Source organism: Delphinapterus leucas, chromosome 2, assembly GCF_059928025.1.
Source record: "Delphinapterus leucas isolate spDelLeu-1000000601 "Yukka" chromosome 2, BTC_Dleu_Yukka2, whole genome shotgun sequence".
Classification (NCBI taxonomy): Eukaryota; Metazoa; Chordata; class Mammalia; order Artiodactyla; family Monodontidae; genus Delphinapterus; species Delphinapterus leucas.
Genome location: NC_143130.1, coordinates 4,471,459 through 4,484,876, shown reverse-complemented (window position 1 = coordinate 4,484,876; position 13,418 = coordinate 4,471,459). Strand labels below are relative to the sequence as shown.

Sequence of the window (13,418 nt, the reverse complement as noted above, 5' to 3'; positions counted from 1 at the left end):
ATTTCTCAAATATTATTCTCTTTAGTTCCTTGAAGATACTTATAATGACTGCTTTGAACTCTTCATCTGGTAAATCCAACATCTGGGAATACTCAGATACATATTTATTGACTGCTTTTTTCCCTGACTCTGAGTCACACTTTTCCATTTCTTTGCAGGTCTCTCTCTCTCTCTCTCTTTTTTTTTTTTTTTTTTTTGTTGTTGAAACTGGCCATTTAAAATAAAATATTGTAGTAATTCTAGTTTGCAGTTCTCCTACTACTGATGGTAACATTTAGGAAAACACCAGAGGTATTTTTTTCACAAGTAGAAAGATGAATAAATCCCAAGAAATTCACCATAATATTCATTTGTTCTCTGTATCAGTCATTTTTTAAGGCTACAGCTGTACCAAGGGAAACTAAACTGCAGTCTTTAAACTGACAACTATATCACAGTAGCATTAGGAAACAAAGTCTCTTTTGTCCCAGTAATCTCAGCTGCTTTTCAGTTCCTGTTTCTTTCCTGCATTAAACACTGAAGAGAAAAATGGTTAGATTGACTTTACATTAAAGTTATAGTTAATCTACTAAGGATGTATAGTGCCTGAAGGGAATAAATTTTCTAAGGATTAAATCAGTTTCATCTTTTGTTTACATTTTTATAGGGAACACCTAGAAAAAGAATTAGTTGACTTACTACAAGGCACTCCATTTTTGGAATTGCTCATTTCATCACGGTTCAGCCCTAAGATCTCAAGATCTTGTGAGAGAATCATTACCATGTGAAGAATAAATACTCTTTATTCTTTTTTTTTTTTTTTTTTTGGCCATGCCGTGTAGCATGTGAGATCTTAGTTCCCTGACCAGGGATTGAACCTGTACCCTCTGTATTGGAAGCACAGAGTCTTAACCACTGGACCACCAGAGAAGTCCCTAAATGCTCTCTATTCTTGTTCAGAGTAAAACCTTGGCTTTTCATTAGAACTTAGAAATTTACTTAGTAAATATCTATGCTGTGGCCGTGTGAAATTGTGATTATTCTGAAACTGGCCTGTCTTTATGTGACACCAGATTTTGTATGAAATTTCTAGAACTAGACCAGCTCCTCAACACTCTCTGGACTAAAAATACCTGTATCAGAAAAGATAGAATCCATCAGCTTCAAAGGAAACAAAACAACCTAACAATCCATGATTGGGCCTATCCTAATCTATCTGTACCGGAGGACCCAGAATCAGATGACAGTCCAATTTCCTGGGATCAGGTATTGTCATTATTCCTCTTGTACCATCGTTTGCTATTGTCAAAGGAAGTAGCTGTGAACATTCTCTAAGAGTTGTTGAAAAGTTAAAGGATAATGTAGATTTCCTTAAATGTAAAAATATTCTATTTCCACAGTGTGGGCAGGGTTTTTTCTTTTTACAAGTGTGTCTCTATAGACATAAACTTGAGGTCAAGATATTTAGGAGAATGATATATATTACTCTTTCCTCCACTGGGTCCATACTGAATGCATGAATAATTAATTCAGCAAACCTGTGAGCATTTACTATGTGCTAGTCACCATCATGGGCAACAGGGATAGATAACTGAACACAAATAGGCACGGCTCCTATGGCGCTAACAGGGTAGTGGGAGGATATAGACATTATACAAAAACTTATAGTGATGAATGAACACTTTAAAGTTAGATTAGATTATGAAGAGATTACTTTGGATTGTGAGCAACAGAGAAATATTGGTATAGGAGGTAGCACTGAGAAGGTTTTTGAGAAAAGGTGATATGTGAGCCTATAAACATGTTCATATTCTTATTTCCTAAAGTTGTGTTCCAAAGTACGTTCACTAGTCTACCTAGATAATTCTTGCAAAGGGGCGCTGTGGTCAGATCTGACGGGGAAATACTGAAGGTGCGTGTCGCACTGTAGCATATTCATGTGTCTGGGGAGGTCCTTTAGTAAATAAAATGCTTTAATCTTATTGGATCAAGCATTTTTCAGACTCTGTTACACGTAGAAACGCCCTTATTATTTAAACTCTTGAAAAATTGATATTCCATGATAGTGGCTTACATTTAATGAGGAAATTAATACAATGTATTAGACACTCTGCACAATTTCACCTGCATCCTTCATGTAATTAGCACAACAGCTGTATGAAGTTAGGTTATATGATTGCATCCTGCAGATTAGGAAATTGAGGCATGGGGCTAATAAGTAGTTGCTTAAGTTCACAGAAACTGAGGTATATACGTAGGTTTTCTGACGGCGTATTCTGTGCTCTGAACAACTGTGCTGTTTGAGAAATGTTGATTTAAAGAAATAAAACTATTTTTGTTATTTATATCTTGGATGAGTTAATATTCCTATTAAGCGCAATCTGTATTTTAAAAGAGCAAAATTCCTTAAATATTTCTAACAACAGTGAAGGTCGTTCCTGTAAGTTATGAATGATCGGGCATTATCACATATTTTTGCTACGATATATTTTAAAAAGTGAATTTCTATTAATTAGGCCACATATCAAACGCATCAGTTAAAGCTGATTCTTTCAAACTCACACTTAGTGTATTCGACTGAAGGTAACAAGAGTTGATGCCTATATCAATCCTTATTTGTGAAGTCTCTTTAAATGTTTCTTCAGGGCCAGCTCTTAGAAGGGAACCCATTTGTCTGATGGAGACCCTATTTGCATAAAGAACGCAGGTTATTTCTCAAAATGTAGGTGTTACCTACTTAAGGCATGCATCTTCTAAGAACGGTAATAATCATTTTCTGTGCTGACTCTGCAAGATAAACAAAACAACGTCTTTCTCAATTCTTCTCTGTTCCAACATGTCACTTTCTTTGTGACTTTTGAGGGGACCCTAAGGTAAGAGGCTAGATCTGGAGATCCTGCCTATATTGTTTAGGCCGGCGGTCCTCAAAGTGTTGTCCCCGCACCAGCTGTAACAGCAGCACCTGGGACCTTGTTGGAAATGGAAATTCTCAGGTCCCACCCAAGAAGCTACTGAATTATACCCTGCAATTGTGGAGTTCATCACCCTGTCTTTTAACAAGCCCTCCAAGGGATTCTCAAAACTAAAGTTCCAGAAGCAACACTTGAGAATGTGTTTGTAAAGTTTCCACAGGAATCTGAGGATGTCAACACAAGTGTACAAGTATGTTGAAATTTTATGTGAAGGAATAAAGCTATTTCAAAGGTTATTGACGGGATAATCTAAATTTCCATTCTGTTTTCTTCTTCATTAAAAACATTTTGTCTACCAAAATTTTATAGGATATAATGAATCCCCTTTAAGGACATTTGTGTTAGTGATTTCAGAAGAAATGTAATGCAACAATAACCTAAATAGTACAGGAACAGCAAGTAAATATCAAGGGCATAGAAGCTTATAATAGAATAATCTTACTCTATGAGAAGGTATTCTAAAACTAGAAACTATTCAGTTCCTTGACAGTGAACTGCGGGAAGATGCATGGCATTCTTTTCATGTTTATCTTTCCACTCTCTTACTTCCCAGGCGGGCATTTTTCAATGAGAATGTTTATTACGAAGGATTCATTATCAGAAGCTTTTTGTTAGTTTCCCTTTATTGTTGCCAGTATTTTTAATGATGAAGTAATTCTATTCCATGATTAATAAATGATACAAAAGAGACTGTTGTCTTTGGTGTAAATTATTTTGATAAAGGGAAAAAAATCACAAGTTTAGCTTTCTGCTGCTGCTTCTTGCAGTAGAAAACTTTTGGAGTTCTTGCCCAATCCCTTTCTGAGAAATGGCTTTCTCACCCACAGTGCTGGGTCCAGAAGCCGTGTTTGAAGAGCATGGTCCCACCTCCTGTCTCGGGGGCAAAACTGATGGAATCAAACGGGTATTTGACCAAGAAAACCCATCTATAGCTTTGCTGAGCCAATCAGATCTGTCAGGATTTGCAGACTCAATCCAATCTTGGGTTCTTGGATGGAAAGGTCACCTTAGGGTCAGGGCTTATATGGCCATGTGTTTATTAAAGAGAGAAGACCAGATTTTGAAAGGAAGTAGATGTCTGCAGAGGGAAACAGAAAGAAGAAAATACTAGGCCCCAAAGAGACAGAGGAAAGTCATTGGTTCTAATTTTCCAGCTTCCGGTTCAGTTCCTCTTGAAATGTGGCTGTCCTTCCCATCTCAGACATCCTCTGTAAGCTTCATGCATCCTCCCCTTGGTGTCTGCTGGTTTGAGTAGGTCCTGTTCCATGCAACCAAACATCTCCCAATCAAGATAAAGCTTTTTAACCCTTGGAATCATCCCAAAGGATTTTTGTGTGGGAGAATCCAGCAAATGTGTCATCATGATTTTCTGATTAGCCATGTGCCTTTGTTTAAAATCCCTACTTTCTACAGCATGGCAGATCAGACAATCCTTGTATACATCACTGACTTTTTTAAAGATACCTTACTGTAACTAAAGATCACACTGATCTTGCATTGGGGTCTTATTTCAGTAGAAGACACTCATTTGTGCTAGCGAAACTATACACCCTTCTCATCCACATATGAAAACTTTTCAGTGTAATTTTTGATGCACAAAATGTCAGCCCTTAACACTTCTGAAATGGACAGATGCTTTGAGGCAATTTTTAGAGACCCGTTTCATTTGTTGTCTGTTTCTACTTCTTATCTCATAGATATCCCTATACAATATGAAAAAAATCACAAAGATCTAGATAAAAATTAGTGAAATCAGTAGGCAATAACAGTGATTTCAGTTGTTCTTGTGGTAGAAGGCTGTCAAGGGGCAGAGTCAGCCATATCGTTCAGTGTTCACACACCAGCGAGTTGATACAGCATTCACTTTTTAAAATATTGACTTTCCTTTTATTGCTTTTGAAAATGCATGTTGCCTACAAAGGCTTGCTAAATCAGAGAATATTAAAGACGATGACCTCATTACCTCAGAGCTCCTGTTTATCCTGTGAAGTTTTAGCTTTGTTAATGATACAAAGCCATCCCCCCTCAAGGTTTCCTTAGGCTGCTGGTTAGAACGCTATCCAACACATTGTAAAACACGGTGCATCTCTTCAGGAAAGAAAAAAGTGTGCAAAACTCCTGCTGTATAATACTCAGAACGAAAGTGAGATACAGCTGCTTTAATCAGAGATGAAAGGTAATCCTGGGGAATTATTTATGGACAAAAGGCTTCAGGGAGACTCACATAGTAACGGCTTCGTGTGGAAGGGTTGACTTGAACCCTTCCACTCCGTTCTGACTCCTCAAGAATGGCAGTCGATGGGGAATTTGGTTCAGTGCTGAGGGCGGTAACAGTGTCTGCTCTTCCTCCTACAGACTTGCTTCTCTGCTGGACAATTCGTGGAGATATTTCTACAGAACAAGCTTTCAGCCATTTCTAAGGAGGACTTTAAGCAAATGAGTCCAGGAATCATCCAGCAATTGCTGAGCTGCTCTTGCCAGCTTCCCCGGGACCAACGAGCAAAGCCGGCACCCCCCACTCCGGAGAGTAAGTTCTGGTTCTTCCCTCGGAGAGCTAATGCACACAGTGTATGCGATAATGGTGGTGAGTGAAGGATACGTACCATATACCAGGCACCGCTCTAAGTATTTTACATTGGTCAGCTCACTGCGTCCTCACGCAGTGCTACCAGCTAGAAATTATTATTATTATCCTCACTTTAGAGATGAGGAAACTGAAGCACATAGAAGTTAAGTGACTTGCCCACGGACACACGGCTGGTAAGTGATAGAGCTGGGATTCAAACCCAGACAAGCTGTTTTTCACCACCTATGCTATACTGCCTCTCAACGAATATTTTATATTTTGTGTATAACTTATATAAATCAAGTTTGTCCCCTGTATTTGACTCAAGCGTGGACCAAGTTCAAAGTCCATAGTTGAGAGGTGGCCTGGTATATGAGAAAGGGCATCGGGGTTGGGATCAGAAATGCAGAGCTGAGTCATGCCTTCCTTCCCCAGCCAACTCTGTGATCTTCAGCAATCTCTTTATATCCCAAGCCCGTCTCTTTCTCTGCACAGTGGGAAGCAGTGATAGTACAGGGCTTCCTATCCATTTCCACACTATGGCACACAGTAAAAATGAAGGCACGTTGGGGTAAACCAAAGAGGCTGTTCTGGGATGGAGGTGACCAGTGCAAGGAGGTGCCAGCCTCCCGGTTGTGGCTGGCAGCCCCAGGAAGTGAAAGGATCAATATGCACGCTCACCTGTGACCCATAACATCACTGCAGTAGGTGAATACTACTTTAAGACTTAACAGTATATACCAGTGAAGTTCCAGTGGGCTAATGCACACAAAAATGCATTCTGGAAATTTAAAGCACCTGACGTTGAAAAGTCAAAAGAAAAAAAAGGTGGCCTAAAAACACCTATGATGGATAGTAAAAATATGACATTTAACTATATTAAAAATATTACCGGGCTTCCCTGGTGGCACAGTGGTTGAGAGTCCGCCTGCCGATGCAGGGGACGCGGGTTCGTGCCCCGGTCCGGGAAGATCCCACGTGCCGCGGAGCGGCTGGGCCCGTGAGCCATGGCCGCTGAGCCTGCGCGTCTGGAGCCTGTGCTCCGCAACGGGATAGGCCACAGCAGTGAGAGGCCAGCGTACCGCAAAAAAAAAAAAAATTACCATTGATCTGAGGGCCTTACATATTTTTCAGAACTGCTTTTCTTTCTCTTTGAGGTAGTGTGCAATGCCCATCATAGCAGAATTGTTCAGTTACTTATTTCTAACTCATAATGGATCCTACATCGAGTGATTCATTTGAAGATTGTGAACAAAAACATGCCAGGTCTATATATCTAAAACTCCACGTTCACTGAGAGGAAAAATAGCTTCATTAAAAGTGAGCAGCCAAATAATTCAACACCTTGTGGTCAGTGATGGCTCAAAAATGGATCTGTATAACCAGACACCTCCCTGGCACGGGGTCTGGTTATACAGGCCAATTGGAAACAGGGTTTTGGACTGAAGATCCATGAAAAAAGCTTAATTCCCTTTTTAATTAACTTCTAGACCCTTCTAGGAAATAGTCTTCCTGAGAAAAATCCAAACAAGTCATACTCACTAAAGAACCTAGAAAAACAGCACCGTCCTCAATTTAAAATGTTGCATCATATAACTAAAGAGAAAGGTTTGTGTTGTTGGCCTTTTGAAATTACAGGAATGTAAGACGTTAAAGAGAGGACGACACAGGGAGACGTTATTAAGAACACAGCGTTCAGTATGCTGAAACGCAACCCCTAAGCACCACCTTCAATTGAATTTCCAGGAAAGAATGCTATGGCCGTGTAGAAATCGTTTCAGACCTGTTCAAAGAAGCTGCTCAGGATTGGTTAAGAATTTAGTTGGTAGGTCCAGTTCTGTTGTAAGGATGGGAAAGATTTATATCAAATCTGACTCCAGTCAAGAAAGATTTACAAGCTCCCAAGGAATGAAACATCCTTTCTCTTCCAAAACCGCACTGTAGCTGCCCTCAGGACAATGGGGAGAGTAGAAGAATTAAAGAACTTGAAACTTTGCCTTTTGCCTGGGAAATGTCAGCCCCTAATTTGTCCTTGTTGAGTTCCTGACATTTTCTTATCTTTTGTAGCCACCATAAAAATGTGGCAACTTTGAACTTCATGAGGCACCCAGGTGCTCGCGTTAAACTTCAAATGTCTTTAATTTATCTGTTAGTCAAGAAGAATCACTTGCCCACTGAGAGTCTGTTTGTGGAAGAATGGGATGTGAAACTTGGTTAAATATCTCTAGGGATTTTTTAACAACATAGGTATTAAATTAGAGCAAAATAAAACCTCTAGGCAGGTGTATGATCATTCCAGTCTGTTCCTGTTATTTTTGTTAAATGTCGTAAGAAATACATGCACTTTACCATCTCAACCCTTTTAAGTGTACGGTTCGGTAGTATTAAGTATTTTCACATTGCTCTGCAACAGATCTCTAGAAATGCCTCGTCTTGCAAAACTGAAACTCTGTATCTGTTGAACAACAGCCGTTTTATAGGTTTCCTAGCAGCGAAGGAGTAGCGGTGAGAGTGGGAAAAATCAAAGTGTGAAAGTTTTTTGCCTCCTCTGAGCACACTACCAACTTTATTTTAACGTTCGATCTCTGTATAATTTAGAGCTTGTAATTCGATAAGGGTCCTCTTCACAAGCCTATCGTCATCTTACCAGCTAGTGTCACTAACATGACCTACTGTGGAGAATGACTGTCCCAGAAAAGTACAAGAATGATGAGGGTGCAACATCTTCAATTATAACACCTTTTAAGATGGTAATTTATTAAAATCCACAGTGGGCTTTAAGTGCAATAGTATGACAGCTGAAATTGTTTGATTTTTTTATCCATCTGTGGTCACGAAAGGAAATGATAGTTTAATTTTGTAATTACCTACCTTCCTTGTATACAAACCATTTGGCCTGAAATTAGTAACTTCTAAGTTGAAACAGAGTATTCGCTCTGGATATCTGCAACCAAAGAAAAATGGTGTGTGAATACTCTTTATTCCCAAATCATATATACTTGACTCTGAAAGCCATTTCTTCCTCTTAATCTTTCTCTTTCTCTTTCTTCCTTTACCCTTTTATTTCTTCTCCCCTCCTACATATTCGTTTCTGTTTGAATAATTGTAAAAAATTGCACTTTCTGAACATTTAAAAAATCTAGACGCTTAGAAATACAGAATAAATTTTAGGGGTTATAAACACTTATTGCAATAATCCAAAAGGTAGCCTGTCCAAATTTATATTATCATCCATTACACATTGACTGATCCGTTTTTACCAATACAATCGCTCGTTTTAGTCACTGAGAATAATAAACACTTCTGACACTACAAATAATTTTGAGAATTTTTGTGAGAAAGTACTCATTTTGTCCACAGATATTGATCTGCAATGGCCCAAACTATATGCTCCTTCTGTAACCTTGCTTCCTTGCCTTCAAAATGTTTAAATGAAATTAAATGACAAATATTACCAGTGTCTGTCAATAGAGGTTGTAGTTTAAAGTGAGAGAAATTATTTTCTTTGTGGGTAGGAGGTAAGCTAGCTCCTTGCTTGCTAGGGTGATTTTTTCATAAGGGGTAGTCAGGATAACTTCAAAGCAACGGAGTAATTTGGAGAATGTCTTTTCATTCTTTTCCTTACAAATTAAAGCCTTGCAACCTTTTACCCAATATAGCACTCACAAAACAATTTTGTATCCCTATCGATTATAGTATAGGCTGGATCCTTCTAGCATGTTCACTGGCAGAGGCCCTCATAGGGGCTCTGACTGTTTTGCAATCTCCTTTTTGGCTCAGAATATGGCTACAGCACCATGGCAGTGACGTTGCTCACGCTGGGCTCCATGCTCGGGACGACCCTGACCCTTTTCCACTGCTGCGAGGAGAGCTATCGGCTCATTTTACAGCTGTTTGTGGGTCTGGCTGTTGGGACACTTTCTGGGGATGCTCTGCTCCATCTGATTCCTCAGGTAAGTGGCTATTTTCCGTTTCAGATGGAGTGTTTCTAATTTCTCTTTACTTTGTGCCACTGGAGGTGTTTATGCAGAATTTCACAGTGACGTGGATGCATAGATACAGTGGCCAGTGTTTTCTGTGATAATCAGTATTATTTCCCCAAAGCCCTTGTAGGAGAAAAGAGATGATTAATCATTAGATCCACCAGGTTATTCTTACTTTTGAAATTTAAAAATATGTGATCAGATATGGATTCCTATTAACAAAAATTCAGGAAGTGTACGTATCTATAAATAAAAATGAATGGGCTATAAGATGTACTGGTTTTTCTCCGGTGGCCCCCAGCCCTCATCAGATCCATGCTCTGCTCTTCTCAGCCCCCGAAGATTGCACCCCCTCCGCTCTCTTGCAGGCTGGATTGTTGTTTGAGTTCCCCCAGTGGGTGCACAACAGAAAAGCCAGGGCAGGAGGAGAGAGTGGCAGGGGGCATCTCTTCCCCACTCCCTCCCTCCAGCACTAGCTCTAGAAGTGCTGATTACAGGCAGTAATACACCTCCTGCAGGAGGCCTCCTCCCTAACTTCATCTCCCATGGAGCTTCAGTAATTGAGCTTCAGTTATTTCCAACCTTTGCCCTTTGCCCTTTCAGCCTTAAGAGTGATAATGGTTCCCTGGGGTTGCCGGTTTCCGGGTGTCTCATTATCCCTCGTTCATACCCTTGACACCTGCCCACACCTCTGTCATAGCACCACCATTAACCTCTCTTCGTTTGAACCATCAACATGAATTTCTCTCTCTTGCCCAACTATTAGCATCTAGATTTCCTTTAAGAAACATGCAATCTCCAGGAAGCTGGCTCTTTGCTGAAGTTTTCAGAGGCTCTTTATTTGTCAGAGATGAAAGGATTAGAACCAGAGATGCAGAAGAGTTCAGGGAGAAGGGTCTTCAGATGAGGTTATGTATTCCTCCTGAAATCTCTCATGATGGATAATGCTGAGCCAATGATTTCCCCCACGTCTTACAAAGTCTGAGATGTTAAAATTTTCCACAAGCCTCTAGCAGTTTCCTGCAGGGTCCCTCTTGTTGCTTAGAGGCTCAAAAATTATTACGTGTTCTGAAAATTGCAAAGTGAGCATTGGAGAAATGAAACAAGCCATTATTAGTTTTAATTTCCCGTATAATCTAATTTTCAGGAAATATTTCCGGGCTTACTGGTTTGAGGCGGTGGCCGAAGCCTGCAGTGGGTGCAGAGCTGTTCATTGCCCAGGATCCTGGGAAATAGCAACAGGATCTTAAGGCTGCCTGGGTCTCCCCGAGTGGGAGAGTACACAGCCCAAGGCAGCAGGGGTGGACGCTGTGGGGAGTGGGACTGTCCACCGACCCTACAGAGACATATTTACAGAGGGGAAATTAGCTGGGTTTCACTTAGAAGGCAGTTGCTTTACTTGAGGAAAGAGAGGAGGACATAAGTTATTGGGAAGAGGAAGATAGATGCCGTACAGGTGTGGTGGAAAGCTAGAAAAATCAGTGGTTCCTGAATGTGATGCATGGCAAGTGTTTAAAGGTCTGCACAGAAATGAGAAAAATCCCACTGTCACGATTTCCTCTTTTAACTAGCTGCATTGATTCAACTTGAAGATGTACATTTTATTCTGAGATTGTGAGGTTTTCCTCTGTTTTCTTTTCTGACGTGACAACATCCTCTGTTTTGTGACATAATGGTAATTCCAAATATTAGGTGCCTGTCCTTTTAAGTCTTTACCAAAAGAAAAAGTGGACTAACCTGTATATGTCTTTAGTTATGTCCATACACTCAATGTGTATATGGAGATCCATACATATGCTCACACATGTATACATATGTATCAATATGTATATGCATATGTACATAAATATCTATACACTATTTATATGAACATATACACATATAATTTTTTTCTTTTCTAAATTTAATGGTTAGTAATATCCTAAATATGGAAACCACAATATTTCCCAAACTGTCTTCTCCTGGGGAGGGAATATGATACATTCTGATTTACTAGCTCACAAGAAATCATGAGGTCAACAAATGGATGAGACAAGCAGTGGGATGAGTCAACTAGAGGAAAATTCCTAATGCTTTTCTAGTATCCTTTTGTGTCCCGGAGAGCTGACAGTATTGCTGGGCATACAGGATGTGCTCAATGGAAAAAGTCCTTCAGGTGGATTTCTTACTTATGTGAACATTTATTAAAAGTTTTCTTTAATTGCTATGGGGCATGGGGAGAATAAACCCTGGATGAAATGTATCTTTATATTTGTTTTGGATATACAAAATATTGATTTGTTATAAAGCATGGCTGTGCAAATTGGGATGGATTGAACTGGAAAAAAGTTCAGCTAAAGGACTGAGAATGTATGAAAATTTAGGCCACTTGCTGAAATAAGCTTAGGCTTTAGCTTACTCATTAGCAGCAGCTTTTCAAAGCTCTTTTTTTTCACATCTTATTTGGCCATGATTAAATCTATAGTGGAAGTATTCATACATCTAAAAACAAACTGGGCTTTGAATGAATTCAGGTGTTGTCATGGGCTTCCCCAGAATGGAAATTGAATGTATTTTCAACAGTGGACCTACTAAATAATATTTAAGTCATCAAAAGTTATTTCTTTCCACCTCTTTTCTTTTTAGGTTCTTGGTTTACATGAGCAGGAAGCCTCAGAGTTTGGACATTTCCATGAAGACAAGGGCCATATTTGGAAACTGTTGGGATTAATTGGAGGCATCCATGGATTTTTCTTAATAGAAAAATGTTTTATTCTTCTTGTATCACCAAGTGCCGAGGTATATTTTAAATTTTATTTATCTTTTATGTTAGGGCTTCATGATATTTGTCTTTTATTTCAGAAATACTTGTTCAAAAGTAATTAACATCTTCATGAGGTTGTCTATTTAAGGGATGGGACTCTGATTTCTAGGACACACAGATCATTCTGACTGAGAGCTTCCCTATAAGCATGATTATTAATTTTTCAAACATCTGTTGCTGGCCCATTACTATACTTATTACAGCCTCCTTTTTGACCTCCCTGGCTAGTTTAGAAACAGGAGAATATTTCTTGTCTGAGAATGAAAGGGTTTAAAGGCCTAGCTACCAATCTGTGTTTTGGGTATCTTTCTTAACCCAAAACAAATTAACAAGCAAACAAAAACTTTGAAAATTCCGAAAATTATGCACCGTTTTCTATCTTAAGGACATTTAAAATTATGCAAACAAGAAGCTCAGGAGTGGGAATTCCAGCAAATCTTTTTTTCAGCTTGAATAATTGCTTTCACTGTGTCTGCATTTGATCAATTTCTACATATATGATGAAATGTAAAATGCAGTGTGGCTTATTTTTAGATTTTGTTTCTTTTTGCTCTTATATGTTACCCTATAAGAAAATAGATGAACAGTTTTGTGGGTAGTTAAAAACATAAATGCTTGTAAAAAAACAAACAAACAAGCAAAAAACTCCAGGAGACTAAAATAAACTTTCCCTACAAAGTCCTGGGATTCTGCAGTCTTCATGGTTTTCTACTTTATTCCCTGATTTTCTTCCCATTCACATACTATAAAATGCTTGTACTCAGGGCAAACACTACTATCTTTTAAAAGACTTTTAAACAAACTTTTAAACAAGCAAACACTACTATATTTCTTTTTACTCGGAAAACAAGCCTTTATTAATTTCTATTAATTAGGTATTGTAGGTATAAGCAGAAGCAATATATGTTATAGTCATTTTCCTTGAGTAACTGATGCTATTGGTATTTCTTTTTAAACGTCTTTATTGGAGTATAATTGCTTTACAATGGTGTGTTAGTTTCTGCTTTATAACAAAGTGAATCAGTTATACACATACATATGTCCCCATATCTCTTCCCTCTTGCGTCTCCCTCCCTCCCACCCTCCCTATCCCACCCCTCTAGGTGGTCACAAAG

The 13,418-nt window shown here is 39.0% G+C and overlaps 1 protein-coding gene across 1 annotated transcript in view; it reads left to right on the top strand.

Moving 5' to 3' along the window:
• SLC39A12 (solute carrier family 39 member 12) overlaps positions 1-13,418 on the top strand; it is a 68,394-nt gene that overhangs the window by 20,381 nt on the left and 34,595 nt on the right. The window contains exons 4-7 of the mRNA XM_022580211.2: positions 1,073-1,245; positions 5,307-5,478; positions 9,298-9,470; positions 12,126-12,278. Of these exons, the coding sequence (XP_022435919.2) occupies positions 1,073-1,245; positions 5,307-5,478; positions 9,298-9,470; positions 12,126-12,278 (671 nt within the window). The remainder of the gene's footprint in view (positions 1-1,072; positions 1,246-5,306; positions 5,479-9,297; positions 9,471-12,125; positions 12,279-13,418) is intronic.